This window comes from Fragaria vesca, linkage group LG6, assembly GCF_000184155.1.
Source record: "Fragaria vesca subsp. vesca linkage group LG6, FraVesHawaii_1.0, whole genome shotgun sequence".
Taxonomy (NCBI): Eukaryota; Viridiplantae; Streptophyta; class Magnoliopsida; order Rosales; family Rosaceae; genus Fragaria; species Fragaria vesca.
This window is the reverse complement of record NC_020496.1, coordinates 37196067-37216060: the sequence shown is the minus strand read 5'-3', so window position 1 is coordinate 37216060 and position 19994 is coordinate 37196067. Positions and strand designations below refer to the sequence as shown.

The 19994-nt window shown below is 37.7% G+C and overlaps 2 protein-coding genes across 2 annotated transcripts; both read right to left on the bottom strand.

Annotated features, from left to right (window-relative positions):
• Positions 1-794: 794 nt before the first annotated feature.
• LOC101296422 lies at positions 795-3669 on the bottom strand. The gene is made up of 3 exons (XM_004306304.1): positions 2945-3669; positions 2654-2780; positions 795-1592 (listed from the first exon to the last, which is right to left on the bottom strand). Exons 1-3 carry the CDS (start codon positions 3667-3669, stop codon positions 795-797), a joined length of 1650 nt encoding a protein of 549 aa, XP_004306352.1.
• A 2369-nt stretch (positions 3670-6038) lies between these two features.
• LOC101299689 (DEAD-box ATP-dependent RNA helicase 46-like) lies at positions 6039-12219 on the bottom strand. Its single transcript, XM_004304589.1, has 9 exons — positions 12099-12219; positions 11024-11364; positions 10759-10911; positions 10162-10230; positions 9365-9634; positions 8204-8554; positions 7694-7971; positions 6892-7224; positions 6039-6723 (listed from the first exon to the last, which is right to left on the bottom strand). The coding sequence occupies exons 2-9, from the start codon at positions 11345-11347 to the stop codon at positions 6465-6467; spliced, it is 2037 nt and encodes a 678-aa protein (XP_004304637.1). The 5' UTR covers positions 11348-11364; positions 12099-12219; the 3' UTR covers positions 6039-6464.
• Between the last annotated feature and the right edge of the window lie 7775 nt (positions 12220-19994).

Below are 19994 nucleotides of genomic sequence, written 5' to 3'. Positions count from 1 at the left end.
TGTTCGTCAATTGGCGAAGGCATTTAGAGGAATGTGGAGTCACATGGTCCTTATGAACTTGTTCACATTTCTCGTGTTTTTGTATACACTCAAATTTGACTCTTCTTACATAAATCTCTATAATTTAAAACAGTGTTATCAGATAGTCGTTTTGTTATTTAGTAAAACTCAGTAAATAAAGAACGATAGAAGCTAACAATATTTTAAGTTAAATTAGTCTTAAATTTCTCAACTCTAGTTTCAATTTCTAAATTCACCTATATATTTGTAAAAGCTAATTTGGCCAAAGTGAACCCCTAATAACCAATAAGAAAGATATGAAAAATAAAGGGCAATTGGTGCTATCATCAAATGCTCAAATCCCAACAAATTAAATATATGGTCAGATAACTGAAAGTTAAATATTATCATTCATGTAACTGCCGGTAATTCTAAATGAGACGCACACAAAAACCAACAAAATATAAAACAAGAAGAAGTAACAGTTCAACTACTTACCATTACATATAAAAGCTGAAAGCTTATACATGCTAGAAGAGTCCTCAAACGCTTCTAATTAGAAAACACTCCCGAATAATAAAGCTTACATTCATGACCAAATTAACACAAACTAAGAAACAGAAGCCAGTTCTTGCAGATCACACACAACTCTTATTCAAGTCCCAGATCCCTTGCTACCTCTGGGACGCTGTGAACTACTTGGACCATAAAAGAAAGAAAAAAACACTACCTAGCTAGCTAGGCAAACACATACACCAGATCACCTTGTCCTCACATTGCTCGCCGGAAAAAGCTTAATGGCGCTTTGCATTATTGATCATCTCCACCAAATCCACATCTGGTCTCTTTGACTGAGCCTGCTCCTGCATATAACCATTCATCTCCAAAGAGAGACGAGTGTCATTGCCGTACCCGTTAAACTCAGAATACATGGAGGACAGATAAGAGCTGCTGCTCCCCATAGTTGCCTCCACACTGGAGTCATCCTGCTGCTTCTTCCTAGCAGCCGCGGCGGCTCTCAACGAAGCCAGCCATGCATTGGGGCTGGACTCGAACTGGGGACGATACACCTCGGAGTCAGGTAAATCAAACAGACCTCTTGATTGCTCATACACCTCTTCAGTAACCTTGCCCTTGTTTCTTGCTTTGGCCGAGGATTTCACCACGCTCTTGTTGGACTTGGACGGATAGACCTCGTAGTCAGGAATATCATACACTGCAGTAGACTTCTCCTTCTTCCTTTCAAACCTGCGACGATAGACCTTGGAGTCAGCTGGACTTGATGGCTCACCATAATCCATTGCAGCAACTTTGCCGTTCTTCCTTTCCTCAGATCTCTCCACACTCTTGATGTACTTGGAGAGGAGGATGCTCTCATTAACAGTGCTGGTAGAGTTGCCTTTGACGTTGAGGTTGATTTTGGTACTGGGTTTTCTCTTGATGTATCGCTTCCTCTTGGTGGCATTCCAGTGGTTCTTGATAGTGTTTTCCGTTCTCCCCGGCAGTCTCTTAGCGATCTCAGCCCACCGGTTTCCCAACTCCATATGCGCTTCTATGAGGATCTTGTCCTCTTCTTCACTCCACATTTCTTTCTGCAAATATCAGGTTAACAATTAATGCCCGCACGAAATAGTAACGCACTTAGCAAGTATGTATATTTTCGATCGCTACGTTACTTAGGCAATCAAGATCTGCATGGGCACGTTACTAGAATAACAATGCACGTACTTACGTCGTACGTACTATAATTTTTAACGTCCTAGACTCCTAGCTAGGGTTTGCATAAAGAGATGTCAAATTTGTTCTATAACATGAAAATCAAACTAGGACATCTCATAACATTGCAACTATATCATCTGATCAGAAAATATGAATTTATGAATTCTAAACCATAGAGTGTTTGTTATATAATTGTTTATTTTGATTGTATAATTAGGCTCTATATATATATATATATATATATATGTTGAATGTAGTTTATGTTAGACAATTAGATCGAGCATGCTATTTGCAATAGAAAGAAGAAGTACTAAACTATTTTACTTTGTTATATGATTCAAGATTAAACAAATTAATAGGGAAACGACAAGAAAATTAAGGATTCACTTAATCATAATGAGGTGTTAATAGATTACTTAGGTTTTGATAATCGGATTATGATCCAAATCCGAGAGTCCGAACCCGATTTCTCGGATTTAGACATACCAATACATCGAGTGCGACAATGGTAGTTTAGTAAACTCGTGACTTATCACGCTTAATTTAATTGTATTCTATTTTAGATTATATAAATCTAATCTGGCAAACTCTATAACGTATGTCCATTTTTTCAGGATGGCAGATATTTGACAAATGAATGACATGACAAGTGTTTGAATCTTTTTACAAGTTGAGTAAACGGAAAATTGAAATGGCACGGTAAGATTTCCCGTACTTTATGACACGTCAAAAGAGGTTAATTTATCAATTATTTATCATAAATATATAACCAAATAGATGAAATGGCACCAAGGAATATATTCATCTATGTTATATGATTTATTAGCCAAGATGCAAGATCAAATTAGCCAAAATAATCTAATTGTATGTAGGAAAGAACGTATATCATCAGATCTATGGAGATGGAGTGGAGAGAAGGGTAAAAGAAGAAAACCCTAATGTCAGGGCGCAGGTGGTTGTGCCATCTTTCTCTGCATTGTTTTCCTACTCTCCCATTCAGCTTCGCAGCAATTAGAGACCACTTCTTCATCCCGTTCTTCTGTACCAGCTGTGCCAGCAGTCTGCAAATTGAAGAGAAATTATCAGTACTAATTACAGATTAACTAATTCTTTTTCACTCACAGAAAATTACCAGACATCAGAGTAATTCCTTCAAAGAAAACAAAGCTGATATTAGTGATCAAATTAACAAATTAAAACAAAACAAAACACACAGCAGATCGACCTGTCCTCGTCTTCGGTCCATTGGCCTTTGATAAGAGTCCCCTCATCATCCTCTTGCTGCTTGCTGGCCTTGTTCACATAATATCGTTTCTTCTTGCTGAGCTGATCATGCTCCATATAGGCCATGTTGCATGAATACTCATCAACTGCTGGCCGCATAACCCTAGGAGCAGCTGATTCGATGTCTTGGTAATTGATGAGGGGTGGAAGCTGGACACAGCTACCCTCTTGTGCAACAGAGCTCATCTGATGGTGGTGGTTGTGGGGGTGACGATGACGAAGATCCTCATCATCGTAATCCTCCCAACCGCCATGCATGACAGCCTTCTGGCTGTCAGAAAACGAAACAGCTGCCGCGGAGGCGTACGGGAAAACATTGACATCGTTGGGATGATTGTAACATGCATCAAAAGGACTGAACCCTTCGATGGTAGGGAGATCAACCCCACCGAAGGGGTTTGATGAAGAGCCCTCAATGGTGGTACCACCGAGGAGAGGAGAGGTGTGGTGGTATTGATCGGAGTAATTCAGATCAATCCCCCTGTCTTGGTTCTGAAAGTGAAAATGGTTGTTGTAGAGTGTGTTTGGCTTGTAGTTACCATGAGGTGATGAGGGGGGTCTGTAAAAACGTGAATTCTGGTTGAGACTCTCCGGAGGAGCCTGCTGCTTCGCACCGGAGAAGTAGGATGAAAGTAAAGGGAAACCGCTCTCATCTCTGAACTCCATGCAAGTAGAGAAAGAATTGAAGAGAGAGCAGAGAAGGGAGAAAGAAAATTAAGAGCTAGCTCTGAAGGTAGCTAGAGAGAAGAAAAGGAAGGGTGGGTTAATGTGCTTGGGGTGTAAATGAAGGGGGTTTTATTAAGGGAGAAGAGAGGAGAGGAGAGACAAGGAACCAAAGCAAGGCTCTATCCCAGTGGGCATTGGGACCCACCACCTAACCCCTCTCTGGGTCCATGAGAAATCTGACGGCTAATATCTGCTGCTGATGATGACTGTTAAGCTTCACTCTTGGTAAATTTTTGTTCTCATTTTTATCTTTTTCATTTTTTCTAAAGGTAAATAAGAAAAAGAAAAGGAGAAATGTATGTAGACATATATATAATCATTAGGTAGTTAGAGGGTATCTATAGGAAAACTCAGCTAGAGTTCAATCACATATGGAGGACATTTTGTGACCTTACGTAATAGTTATATTTTTTTATACGAGTTATTCTGAGGTGGAGATGCTCTTAGTTAGCTAGCAGTTTGTCTCATATGGGAACTTTTTTTTTACCATGTTATAAAGAGATTAGCTTGCAAAGGAAATGTGAATTAGTCATGAATTGTTCATAGTTATTTGCAAGTATAGTAATCGATTATAAGGTTTGAATGACAGTAATAACAAAAAAGTTACTAGCATTTGTACCCTTTTATTTACCTTTCACACTCTTAAGTTTTAAGTTTGAAAGATGGTAATAAACAATTATTTACATTTCATAACTCACAAGTTTGAGTTAGAGGATGTAATTATATGTTGCAACTTCACTCCCTTAGTTACTAAGAACATTTCTTTGAAATTCCAACTAGAAGGAAACACATTTCCACCTCATTTTGAACTAATTAGTTCTAGCATTCAAGTTGTATCTTAACAATGAACAACTTCAATTTTGAATTTACACTTTCAAGCTTATCTGCATTTTCACAGTCAAACTTATCTCTCAGTTTTTAATTACTTCTTAGGTAAGTGCCAGATAGTTCTTATGAGACATGGCAATGAAATTTAAGTCTGCCAATTCATGTAAAAAAATCCTTGAACTATTACATTTTACTTTTTTTTTTTTTTATTCACCTCTCCCTTTTTATTGTAAGAAAATTATTTTCATTTTCATTTTTTTTTTCCTTTAATATAATCTTACATGGAAAGTAGAATCTCTATCCCCAGGAAGGATCAAAATTCTGGCATATATTTGACCTTATATGCATGCATCTCTTGAATGGCCCCCAACTGAATTGTAATTATTACAAACATCCAAGTATTGTAATTTACATATAAATTTATGTGTTAAAACAAATTTACAGAAAATGCAAAGCTCAAAATCAGGGCTTAGGGTTAGGCCAACCAAGTAATTCCATAGCTGTATTTTGTTGCAACCTGTAACCATATATTTTGTCATCTTGGCAAAAGAAGTTGAAAACCTGTCATGGGATTTTGTCTCCTACAAGCTGTGTGCAACTAAGGCAAATGAACCTAATTGAATTTATTGCATCCCTAAATTGACATCCAATTTAATTTATGTCTATATTAGTATATATTTATTTTCCAATAATTAAAAATTTTCAAAGTTTACTTTATATCTATATTTACAGTTACAGTGTGGATAAAAAGACATTACTCTTGCATCATATCTACCTGCCTATTATTACTGATTCAAAGTTACCAAATTTTTTTTTCCATTTACTCAAGTAAAATATATATGGAAAGCAATTATAGAAAAGAATATATGGAACTTTGAAATGCATATATTAGTCTTAAATGAGGGTAATAATTAGTCCCCAGCTAATGTTTGCTGTGTTTTCAGTGACAATTAGTAAGATTAGTGTTAATATGGTTTACATTGAAAATTCTACTTTTAAGATTAGCGGCTAAAAGCTAGTTTTATACTTAGTTCTGATTTTATTACCTTAAATTTGTCTGTTTGACGCCTTTAAATAAATAGACAGAACTCTAGTTACAGATTACAGATTCTTTGGAGTTATTATCATATGATGCTCCAGTCCTTTTCCCTTGATGAAAGTATGAAGTACCACAGCGGTTACTTCTTGTCAAAATTCAGCCAAGAAAAGATTTAATACCATACACTTAAACCTGATCGATTTGCACCTCAATAATCATTCTTGTTGAACAAACAAGACAGTGAAGACACTCAACCTTGAGCTTATTACTTGGCAAATGCCTCACTTGGTTATTCTCACACAATATTTCAACACACTGCAGTTTCACTCTTAATCAAGCACATAGACAAGCCATAGACAAACAGTAAAAAAGTGTAGAGTAAAAATCAACCTCCCATGTAAAGAGGTAAGGTTCAGCAATCATAATCCGGCTCCAAAAAGATCTATAATGACAATGGAGAAGTGTCGAAACTTTTGAAAGAAATACATCAACCACACTAAACAGTAGAATCAGATGATAAATGTGTGAATGATTACTATAAAACTGTATTTCACAGAACTATAAGGCCATTACATTTAAACATAAGCTAAACAGTACCTACATCCTTTTGCCCTTTCTTATCTACCCCACAAAAATAGAGGCCAGGAGAGGAAATACAGAGAGGGAGGGAGAGAGATAGAGAAGAGGTCCAGCAAGTTACAATAACTTAAAAGGGAGTTTCGTTGAGCTTTTCAGCCCACCTCAAAAATCATAGATAGTCAAACTGCCACATCCTGGTTGCTCTTGTAAAGCTTGCCCTACTTCCAGTTACAACACTGTCGAAACAAAAACGAAGGCACTACAGGTACGTGAAACAAGTATCCAATCCTCAGTCGTCTTGACGTATCATGCCTTCCTCAGCTTCTTCCAGTCCATAGAAAGAAGGACGGAAACCATCCACTACTCCCTTAACACGATTTGGAGGTGGCGGTGATGACCGTCCGCGTTGTTCCATCATTGCTTTGTGAAAACTCCAACCTCCAGAGCCAACAGCTGTTGGCGGAGCTTTGTTGAACCTTTCAGGACTACGACTACGCTCCCGAGTCAAACCTTTGCCATCATAACTATTATTTGGACCTCGGTCATATCTGCAGCATACAATAACATTTGGCATCAGTCCTCAAAAAGTTCCAAATGGGAAATGACATCAAATGATGTGACATGAGGAATTCATACTAAAATTTTAGATAGATTATAGCTCTTTTGATAAGCAATCAGATGCACAAATATACATCAATACAAGATAGCACATGTACCTGCCAGCAGAGAAAGAAGATCCAAACCCACCGCCCCTTCCACCATCTCTTCCACCATAGCTTGAATCACTTCGTCCACCATCACGACCACCAGATCCAGAGCCCCAACGTCTGAACCTATTCATCCCACCACCACGTGAAGCCAAATCACGAATTTCTGGGGGTACACGTTGGTTAGCTCCTTCCAAAACCTTAATGAGTTCTGCAGCATATTTTGCATCCTGATCACCAAAGAATGTGTATGCCAACCCAGTGGCACCTGCCCTTCCAGTTCTCCCAATCCTGTGAACATAATCCTCTACTCCAGTAGGGAAGTCGTAATTGATAACCACCCTGTAGTAGAATTGCAATTGTAACCATCAATTTCTTGAAGAAACACAAGATAATTCAAAATTATCTATTCACAAGTTTAATTGGATGTGCATGGTAAGCAGAAGCAGTCAGGTAAACTACTTTATAGAAACAGCAGCAGTTATGTAAACTATCCTCAATACAATACCAATAAGACACACAATGCAAATGAATAAGATTTCCTACTAATATATGATATTCCAAAGACAACCATACACGTTTAACATGTACTGATATGACAAAGACTCGAACCCAACTATGCACTTTTAACATGTAATTTCACTTGACTAGCTTTATCCTTCAATAAGGGGAAGAGTTCAAACATCATGACCCACAATACTAGAAACGCTAGCCAATATTGCAACCAAAACTTAATATGCATTTGGATGAATCACAATCAAACCACAGGTGCCACCATTTGATTACATTTCTAACAGGGGTGAGTGCAAACCTTATGTCCTTAACATCCAATCCTCGAGCTGCAACATCAGTTGCTACAAGAATTGGAGTCCTCCCTGTGCGAAATTGACTCAGGACATGATCCCTCTCAGCCTGAGATTTGTCACCATGAATTGCAGCAGCTCCAAATTGGCGGGTTAGGTTGCGAGAAAGTTGATCACACATCTTTTTGGTTGAGCAAAATATAATTATCTTGGACCCTGGCTCTTGCGATCGCAATATCTGTTCCAACCGTCTGTGTTTCTCCATTGACGACATCACTTCAACATGCTGTAGGACATAATAACAAGGGAACATTAAAAGAATATATATATATATATAAATACAATGCTAACACTTTATAATTAAACCTTAATTAATGGAGGAAAAATCAAACAAATTTGAAAGTACAACCCTACACACACCACTACTGATATCCTTGCAAGGAAACATAGCAAACATAAGCCTATATTAACTAGGAATTTGCATGGTGGCCAGAAATTCCTAAAGTACTCAAAAATACCTGTGTGATCGACTTATTCGCGACAAGTTCATCAACATTGCCAATGTTAACCTGAACAGAGTTGACCAGTAGATCTGATGCAATCTTCCTAACCTCCTTGGGCCATGTTGCTGTGTACATCAATGTCTGACGGCGAGCAGGTATCTCCTTCACAATCTTCCTTATTTGAGGTTCAAAACCCATATCCAGCATACGATCAGCCTCATCCAACACTAGGTAAGAGACTTGATGGAGACTAATTCTCTTCATTTCTAGAATGTCATTTAAGCGACCAGGAGTGGCAACCACAACATCTGCTCCTCTGTCAATATCTCTCAATTGTGGACCCTTTGGCGCTCCTCCATACAAACACTGTAAAACAAAGACAAATAAAAATTCACTGTTAACAAACATAAAAGTGTAAACAATATATTCGCAACTTCAAGAGCTTAACTTTCTAAGAAGAGCCTAAGATGGAAGACCAGATGCAACTCAGAAAAGGGAAGACATAATTATATACATAACCAAGGACTATAGTAAGAAATAGACTACTTAAATGGTGCTGCAAATATAGCCAATAAAAGAAAATTTTCAATGAGACGAGCAAAATAATTTATTGACACAACCAAACACGTCAAGTTCCAAACGGTAGTGGAATAACATGCAATAACTATGAACACTTTAGACATCCATCATTGCTCAAAAGTGGGGACTCATAGAAAACAGGGAGAAAAAAAAGATTAGGACTGACCAATAACTGATAAAAGTACGAGGGTATAAAGAAGATAAAAGTACTGCTTCAGACTTCAGCTGTTATGGGTTGGCAGTAAGGCCAAACTTTTACGCATTTACTCCAATTTAAATAAACCTAATGGACCACATACTGAAAAAGATGGTGTGAGCTACGTGACTATAAAAGTTGTTTTAACTTGTAGAAGTTGGCTGATAAATATTGGTTCACAGCACGAATTTCACTGTGGTGCCAAGCCAAAGTGCTTCCAAAAAACAAATTGTAAGATCACCAAATAGTATGGCTGGCATAAGTTCAAAAATACTACAAATACAATAACAATATAGGTTTGAAAATACTATAAATACAATAACAATATACATATACAGGCAAGGATATGCTATGTGTATGTTAACAGCAAGACAGGAATATTACTGCCCATAAGAACATACCACAACAGCTATTCTTGAAGATTTCCCAAACTTCATTGCTTCATCTTGAATCTGTGTGGCCAGCTCCCTTGTTGGTGATAACACCAACACAGTTGGACCCATCTGAGAATTATTACGGGTGCGCTTGAGATGCATAAATCCAGGAAGCAAGTAACCCAAGGTCTTCCCTGATCCCGTTTTAGCAATGGCCACAATATCTCTACTTTGAAGAGCAACCGGCCATGACTGAGCTTGAATTGGAGTCGGGGCAGAAAATCCAGCGTTTTGTACCTGGAAAAGGCAAAATTCCAGCATCATATAAGCATAGGCCAGGCCTCAACATTTCTGATTTTTTTTTTGGGCTTATAGAAGAGTTGAATGGCAGAAGAAGCAACCCCCATATCAGGTGGCCAAAGCTTGCATCAGCAAGCTGGAGCAGGAGGAGGCCTCTTCTTTCATTCAGACAGAGTGGCAGACTGAATCATCACCAACAGCAGTCCTGGCCACAAACTTGGGTGATTTGGAAAGCCCTTCACAAAAATGGGTCCACCGTAAAAGGGCGCTCCAAATAAAATGCAAGCCCCCACAAGAGGGCAGCACAGCGTACGACATTGGCTCCTCCCAGGAGCAAATATCGCACCTGCGACAAAAAGTACAGATGGCAAAGAATTAACATGAGTCTGAAACCCAATATTGGACCTCCAGCAATCACATAACTTTGCACAAAACACGACTCAACTAGGGTTACTTACAGCGGCTACTGACTACTGGTGTTGGATAAAAATGGAAGACAACAAAACAGAAGCAAATGTCAATACCTCTCTAAGAATCTCCGATGGGAAGCCCGTAGCTTCGAAGGTAGTAAATGGTGGGGGCACATTATCACCCTAAGACAAAACAAAAGACTTCGTCAGTTACTTCAAACAGAAACTTTAAACCATATAATTGCTGGTAGGCAACAAGGAAACAAGTGAACATCAGAAACTAGAGAATATTGAATAAACAAACAGCTCTCTATGAAAAGAAACAAAATCAACAATTTCTCACGCATGTCTGTTTATATTGACTCCAATAACAATAAATCTAATCTAAAGGAAAGTTGGTCATACTTTAAGAAGGATATTAAAAGAGGGATCATATAACTTCATTTTGAAGACTATTAACACCATCACCAAAATTTCAGATATGAGGGAAAATCTCATAGTGAAAACACATCCATGATAACTCCTTTTGCACCATCATTTATCAAAGAACAACCACAGTTCAAATTTCAGAGAAAAACCCTATAGAAATTTTCCATGTCTGCGTCAAATTGAAAGATGCTTGGGTGGGGGATGCAACGATAATGCATCACTATATACCACAGAAATTTGATAGCACACCTAAGGAAAAATAAATAAAAGATCAATACTCACAATAGCAGTAATTTCATGCCGGCGACAATAAGCCTCAGCAGACAAACCACTTCCAGTGTCTGATGGTCCATTTCCTCTAATAAGAGATCCACCATGTGCATTAGCTGGCCCACTTGGACCATTGTTAGAAGAAACTGGTGCACTTCTTGCAGTCTAATGCATAAATAAGAATAACATATCAGTTCCCATGTGAAGACTACCAAGAAGGCTTCCGAAAAATGCTACTGAATGAGAAGACATATGAACGTTTGAGACTGTATCATACCTCAACTACGTGCACATTCCTCGGTGCTGCCTCAAATTTTGAACTACCATTGCTGCCCCTGCCATACCGATCATCTCCCTCATCACGACGTTGTCCTTGTGAAGATTGTTGAACTTGAACTGAAGAACTTATATACTGCGCAGAAGGAGCCTTTGGTGGAGGAGCTGAGCCCGTAGGCCTATCATATTGGGTCACATTGGTCTCAGGGTTCCAGAAGTAGAGATACCCAGTTTTACCATCAACCAATCCTTTCCAAGGCTTTGGGAGAGTTGGATCCTCTGGAGCATATCGAGGACCAGCAGAGGCAGTTGCAGTGGCAGCCATGGCAAGCAAACACTATCCTACGACATGCAAAGGGAAAGAAAAAAAAAGTAAGTTCACATAAGCATCATTCACAAATACCAAAGAAACAAACTATGAACATGATCTCCACTTACGGATCAAGACGGCAAACATCATGCAAAGAGAGTTTTTGAAAAAAATGCAAATGCTAGAGCACAAAGCTAAACCAAAATTTTTTCTTTCCCAATTAAGTCACTTTCATCAAAATCACAGAGCTATGAGATACTTCAAGACTACAAACCGCCGAACATCTTCTAAACAGAAAACTAAAACCAAACTACATCACTAGGCTCACAAATTACAGCCGAACTAGCAATACACCAAACAATGGGTCACATTATGCACGAAGATAGCTTCCGAAAACATGCAAAGCCTCCAAAGCTTTGTCCTTTCAAAAAAAAAAAAACTCATTTTCATTAAAACCCAAAGTTACAAGCAACAGAAAATATCCTTTAACCTTTTCCAAGCTACCAGGCTTCTTCCGGTGTAAGCCTCACAAAAACAACAAAATCAGAAACCCTAAAACACCATAAAGCAAGCTACTTTCGCCTAAAGCAAACCCCAACAACACAATCAAGCATGCAATCAGATACGAAATCTCAAGATGAACGATAACACAATCGGACAATCGCAAACCCTAACACCAGCTCAATCAAAACCATAGACCGAAATGGAAAGCAGCGCATTCAGATCTGGGAGATCTCAGAAAAGACGGAGACGGGAAAAGTCGAACCTGACGGCGCCGTTTCGGCGGAGGTTGAAAACCGCGGCGGTAGATCTGATTGGTTACGGTGCGGTGTGTGGTGAGTCTCTCTCTCGCGCCCTAGAAAAGTAGAGCTACGCTTCCGATGGGTGAGAAGCGTAGAGAGAGAATGAGAGAGAAACAAGGGAGAGAGGAGCCAATCGGTTATTTATAGTAAATGTTTAACCAACTACTTTTTGGATGGGCCTGTCATTTCACCGTGGTCTGTAAGTTCCTTGTGTGGAGAAAATATCTGCTCGGGACCAAAAAGTAATTAAATACGAGAAATTTGGCAATTCGTAATTGGTATGCACCCTTCTTCCTCACTAGCTCAAACTGAAGGAAAAATAATAATAATAATAATAATAATAATAAATCACACACGAAACATATAGGTTGTTACTGAGTTGTTGTGTGACGGTTCAATTTTTTGATGTATAAGTTGATAGATATTTCATGATGCGTTTACTTGGTTGAAAATGAAAAACGTCATCGATCAGAGACAATAACAATAAATAAGTCGTGAATCTCCGAAAACAAAAGGAATAGAGACCGACATAATCAGAATGGAGTCATAAACTTTACTCTCTCCTTAGGCATCAAGTTACGATTTATTCATGAACCAATTCCTTGTAATGAGATGAGACCCATCCACTATGTTAATAAACACTAGAAACTCGTGTACGGTGCGAGAAGAATCAAAGCCATGATGCATTTAAGCCACATGAATTGACCGTACGTTGGGTTACATTTCTCAAAGTATTTTAATTATTTAAATCAAGTTAAGTATCTATAGGTGAGATTTCTTAATATATGTTAGGTTCACTTGAACCTTGGTACATACAAGAATTTTCAATGAGATGCAATGCAGACATAGAAATCGAATCATATAAAATTTTGTTCTCAAGTTTTTTAAATTTATATGTTTGTGTTTCTAAAAAATAAAAATAAAAAATTACATGTTTGTGCCATACATGATAAATCCAAATCTTCACGACCAGGAAGAATATATGCAGCCTTAGGCCAATTGAGAGGATATCCTTGACACTGCCAATGCATGTAGAATACAAGATGAGAGCTACTTTGAAAATAGACAACTAAACATACAACAACCGATTATATAAGAAGCAACACATATATCTAAGTATATGGCGCCCCTTTCTACGGGCTCGGCTGAGTTCCCAACGACATCCCCTTCTCTTCAGAATTTTCAGAATTTCAACGACATCCCTTTCTACGGGCTCGGCATCATAGAATTTTCTATCTACCAAGAACATTTGTTATAACATATGGAGTAGCTACTAGCTTGGGAGTTGTTACTCTCCTCCATTTGAGCCCTTTGCTTCCTTTTTCTCTGGGAAACTATTTATGTGGATTGACATCTGTAAAGTTTGTCGCATATGTGTTGGGTATCATGTTAGAGCAAATGCATCCATTTTGGGTGGGTTAGACCAATTTTCAACCCCGGTTAATACACTATTCATTCAAATCAAGCCTTGGTCCTTGGTTCGATAATACAATAACGAGATCAATCCGATGACCAATTACTATTCACAATTTATAAAACATGTTTTTTAAATGATAAATAATTATTATTATTCACTTTATTATTGAATTCAATAATTATTTTTTATACACAAAATGCTCATGTAATACATATAAAGAAATTAAACTAGAATTACTGATTAATTGTTTTTTAAAGGAATTAATTGTTGCATTTAAATACTATCTGTCAGATCTTGATCTCAACAGCCCATATTAAAAGCATGTTGAAATAGTTTAATAAATAATCGGTAGGGACCCATGTGTAAGTTGTTGTCTACAATTAATGGAGATGGTTGTGGACCCGTAGCAAAATCAGTCCAGACTAAGACGTGGGTTAATTTTTACCCTAGCTCTTACCCCGACTAGATAGGTCTCATATGGGTCCCAGCTCTAACCCATACGTGTGTGTAATTACTTAACTTTTGGCAAATTGTAGAGGGAAATGTTTTGGTTTGTATTCTTGAATCGTATCATTACATAAGATAATACGTTCTACATAAAGCTGAGTTATAGTTATATCTTTACCTCAAGTTTCCTCTGTGTGTGAAGATCTAAGTAACCAGCACCTATCACACTTCTTTTTTAGTATAATGTAGCTTTCCATTTTGTCATAAAAACAAAAAACAAGAAAAAACAGATATCTAAGTATAATGAAGAAATCAACAAAAGGAAGACTATATGTCAGTCTCTATTCTATTTAGTTTTGGAGATTCATGACTTACTTTATCTTTATTGTCTCCGGTTCATGAAAAGCAGAAACAAAGCATAAAATAATTGAAACTGAAATGAAATTTCGATCCAAATCCTTTGTAGTGATCTTAGCAAGAAGAGGCTAATGGAGGAGGAGGAATTTCTGACCAAGATGTTGAAAGAGAAGATTGGGATTGAAATCGATAATGATACCACCATCGAAGACATTCAAAGTTACAAGCCATGTCGTTGAGGAGGAAGCTGATGAGGAACTGTCAGGACCCACTCTGAATTTCATCCTAAAACCCGAGGTAAACCCTGCGGGGACCACCTCCAAAAGAGATTTTACCAAAAAATCGATAAAACCTTCCTTGAAAATGGACAACCCTTCCTAAAACACCTGCAAGCACTTCTGAAAATAAAAAAAATAAATAATATTATAACCAACCACTCATAGGTTCAAAGCCATTCTAATAGTGAAGAAAAAGAGACAGAAGCATAAAGATGAGCAGAAGCTATACTATTGACTATGCCTCGTCTCCATGTACGCCCGACCTCAACTATACTAACCTGCAAACTGGGTATTTTTAAAACGAATGGCCCAGCGGAAAACATTTGCAAACGTTAGAGTGAGTGGACAAAAATAAATAAATTAATAAATAAAATATTTATGTTTTCCCAAATCAATTTCCAAGGAAAAATCGAATGCATGCTGCAAGCGATAAAACTTTCATCTCATAATATCGAGCCTCTCAGGCTCTAACATATATGTATGTATTTACACACGTCCATACTCCCTATATAAATTCATGGGTCTATATAGGGCTACTACGCTCGCGTCCAACGCTCACGTCAAGTCTTAATGCGGTGCTACACTACGCCATTAAGGTAGACAGACGGGTGTATAAATATGTGTCCATACCCCCTATATGAATTAAACACTCATATAGGGCTACTACGCTCACGTCCAACGCTCACGTCACACCATAATGCGGCTATACGCTACGCCATTAAGGTGGACAGACACATATGGCTAGCTGACATTTATATACATACTCTCCTCAATATACATATTTATACTCACCGAAAAATCCCATTTTTCGGTAACTCTCCAAGAGAAATAAAAGCGTCAAAATTAAATGACGTCAAAACTCCAACAATTTAAATGTTCGACCATGAACCATAGCATGCATATATTTAAAACAAAAGTCCACTCACAGTATTAGGCCTAAGCCTTCCAATGCTCGGCATACTCCTCGAGCGCTGCCTCCACTAATCACAATCTCGAGTCAATCCCACATTTGATGATAAACAGCAGAATAAATCGGTCAAACCGAATTCCGAAATAATCATTGATTCGACTTCTTCTTAAATTGACTAAGTATCCTGGGTTGACCAGGATTGACCGACATATATTAATAATCAATTCCGACTAAACTTCGCAACTATAACTTATTCGGAATGAACCTTAACCTAGAATCAAAGTCACCGTCAATTTCCATGCCTTAACACATTAACCAAAATACTTCCAAAATTATTTTATGATCCCCTGCGATCAAACATGCTCACAAACAAAACCAAGAATTTCCTTCATTTCCTCTCTACACAACTTCACCCTAAAATTTACTAAGGGCACCCAAAAGAGTTTCCATAAATATGAAGTTTTCAAAAAGAGAAAGTTTCCCAAAATAGGAACTTTCCTCACTTAGAAAGATTTCTGATAATAAACCGACAAACTTTCCTATTTATGAAACAACGCAAAACAAAAAGGAAAAACTTCGATAACTACCTCAACTGCTTCTGTCGGACTAACTGCCTTCGCCGGATTCCGACGACTTGCCAGAATATTCAGCCGGATTCCGGCCACTTGCCGGAATTTTGCCATAACTTCCCCGTATACTCCAAATTCCAAGTTATCGACATCCTTGCAACCAAAACATAGAATCAGTCACAATCCAACATAACAACAACACAGCCGATCAAACGAAGCCCTTGCCTCTAATCTGCTCACCACCAGAACCCAGCAATCTTCTCCTTGCCGGAAACTGGGCTTCTTTTCAAACCCTAACCGCAGCTGTCACTACAACCAACCCCACCTGAGTCCACCAACTCCTCCAACACAGCAGCAACCACACCTGGCCCCTCCCCCTTCGTGCTCGCCTTGACCACTTGTGGTCGAAACAACGTCGGAAAGCAAAAGGAAGATGTCAGAAAAACTCATCGGCAACCACCGCAGCAGCTCGCCGGAAAAGCCCAAAAAAATGCAGAATTAGGGATTTCCAATTTAGAGCTCGATTTGAAAGGTGAAAGGAACAGAAAGAAGAGGAGAAGAACCCTACCGTTCGTTGATGTCGTCGCTGCCTGAGCTGGCCGGAATCCGACGAACACAGTCGGGTTCGACAGCTTCGATCTCCTCTGATTCGGTTCGCTTGCGTGATCCACGGGCTGGGCTAGAAAGGAGAGGAGGAGAGGGAGAGAACGGCGGTGGTCTCGCCGCCAGGGGTGACCAAAGACGGCAGTGCTGCGCTGGAGAAGGCAACGACAGAGGGAGACGAGGGAGAAGAGAGAGGGAGACGGTTAGGCTCGGTCAAACCCGAGTTGGGTTTTTTTGACTGGGTCAAGCTCCACTTTACCCTTTTAAGCTTAAATTCTACGGCCCAGTTCAAAGCCCTAATAGATATGACAGCCCGGATTAAACGTTAGTTGCTTCCGAAAATATAATTTCTATACTTAACCAAACCTCCGATAAATCATCTAAAGGCACCGTTAAACCCATGTCGACACATACTACAATATCGAGCCCTTAAAAGAGGAATTTAACATTTTGAGTAAAACTCGACAATAAACTCGAGTGATAAATTACCAAATTACGAGCACAGTTAAATTCCTCAGTAACTCGTAAAATACCCAGTAAAAAGGGTAAAATTAGGTCTGGGATGTTACAGGAACACTGAGGCAAATGTTCTGGAGCGTAAGATCGCATATATGGAGATGATGACTGATATGCTGAAGAAGAAAGTGGCTATGATATTAATGCCTCTACCAAGGTAATTTCAGTGTACATTTAACTTGATTTTTGTTTGTTTGCTATTTTGTAATAACTTAGTTTGTTTGTTTACTATTTTGTAATAACTTGGTGTGTTTGTTTAATTTGGTAGGGTAAATGAAGAGGAGCATAGGATTGGAAGGTTTGAAAATCTGAACAGGGAAACCAAGATGGAGAAGAAGGTAGCTATCGTTCTTTTTTTATGTTAATCTCAATGTTTTTTTTGGGTACCATTTCTATATTTTTTATCTAATTTTTCTTATTCTCCTTTCCAGGTTACATTCACTGAATCATCCAACTTGAAGTATTGAATTCGGTTGTGAGCTTGGCTAGTACTAATGGGGAAGTCTATCTTATACGTGTGGGGAGTGCGGGCAGTACTAATGCTAGGAGTAGTGCTATGAGTGTGGGGAGTGAGGGCAATGCTGAGGCTAGGAGTTTGAGTGCCATGAGTTTGGGGAGTGAGGGCAGTGTTGGCAGTGCAATGAGCGTGGATGAGTAGCGCTGCACTTGTCAAGTGTATTTGGGTTTTATTTTGGGGAAAATTGTTTAAACAGTGTATCACCTTTTAAAGAAATAAAGTTTTGGTATCTTACCTTTAAAAAACTTCAAAACAGTATCCCACGTTCTTACCTCGACCGAAGTTTGGTACTAAAACCGTTAGCTCTGTTAAAAAGACTGACGGCAGCCATTTTTATTTCTAAAATGATTAATTTACCCTTGAGTTTTTATTTTTGTTATTCATTTTATATAATAAAAAGAGAAATTTGTCATAATGGTACCTCATCTTTTCTTGCTTATAAACTTTGGTACTTCAAGTTTTGAAAACATCAGAACGGTACCTCAAGTTTCACCCCCACCCAATTTTAATACTTTTTGACGTAACCCCCGATAGGGTAACTGTCAGCTGGTCATTTTTCATATGTATTTTTCATCTCTTCATATTTCAATTCATTATTTTTTCTCTAAATATATATTTCATCTCTGTAATAATTAAAAAAAAATGTTTTTTTATAGGGGGAAAATTGTTATCTTCTTCTTTCCTCTATCTTTAGGAAATTAGGAGCTTCATGATCTTCATGAAAAGAGCTGGATCGAATATAATTGAAGAAGTGATATTGCTTTTCTAGACTAGAGCTGAAGAGAAAAATGTTTGAATATTTTATTAAGTGAGTTTGTACAACAAATTTACTATTAAATGCTTATGATGTTATGACAAGCAACATACAAAACGAAAAAAATAAAAACTCATAAATCTTTATTTTTGTTTATGGATTTCATGAACTGCAAACTCATGAAAACAATAACTCATGAATCTTTGTTTTTGTTTCTAAAGTAAAAAAAATGAATAAAGACATGAAGAGACGAAAATAACCTTTAAAACTTGCCACCTGGCAACCCCCGTAATGGAATTAACGGTTAAAAGTACTAAAATTAGGTCGAGGTGAAAACTTGAGGTACCATTCTGATATTATCAAAACTTGAAGTGCCAAAGTTTATAAAGAAGGAAAGATGAGGTACCGTTATGACGAATTTCTCTTTTTATTATATAAAAAGAATAACAAAAACAAAAACAAAAACTCAAGGGTAATTATTGAGAACTGAACTAAGTAGTTACAAATAATGGATCATTCAAAAAAGGTAGTACAGTTTTTTTAACGGAGCTAACTATTCTAGATATCAAACTTTGGTCGAGGTAAGAACGTAAGATACTGTTTTGAAGTTTTCTGAAGGCGAGATATAAAAGCTTTGCTTCTTCAAATGGTGAGACACTGTTTGGTCCATTTTTTCTTTATTTTGTGATCATCAAGTGTAATGTAGGCCTAAACATAAGACAACTGGTGAATGATTTACTAATCTATTGGATTTCTTATGGTGCCCTTGATGTGTTTGATGAGGACTTTTTATTGGTCAAGTACTTATGTTTTTGTTACCTCTTTGATTGTTCAAGAGTTTGAATAAAAAGTCCTCATCAAACACATCAAGGGCACCATAAGAAATCCACTAGATTAGTAAATCATTCACCAGTTGTCTTAAGTTTAGGCCTACATTACACTTGATGATCACAAAATAAAACCCAAATACACTTGACAAGTGCAGTGCTACTCATCCAAATAGTAATAGTTAATTAGTATTGCAAGTTTTTGTGTGTTGGTATTACTATTTGTTTTGTGTGCTTGTCTGTTCAGACCTATAATACAAACCAAAATGTTTTCATGTTGTATATGGTATAAAAGACTGTTTTATCATCAGTTTGAATACTTTGATTTCAAATACATAAATTTAAGTGATCTATATTCTGAACATATAAATTTACAAAAATTTCAAGTGGTTATGCTTTTATCTAAGTTTCATAGATTACATTGGATGTTGTTGCTGAGCTTAGCTAGCAACCTCATTGTTTCTTAGTTTAATACATCATTTCCAGAAATATATGTTATCTTTTTCCAAGTATATTTATATGTTATGGCTATTATGGCTATTATAACATATAAGATAATAACAGAAACAGATGAGTCCGTCTGCGTATTTGCTTGTATAACATGTGCACAGGCATTCTTGTGTGTGCAAGCACATATATCATTCGTATGAGATTTGGCTGAAAT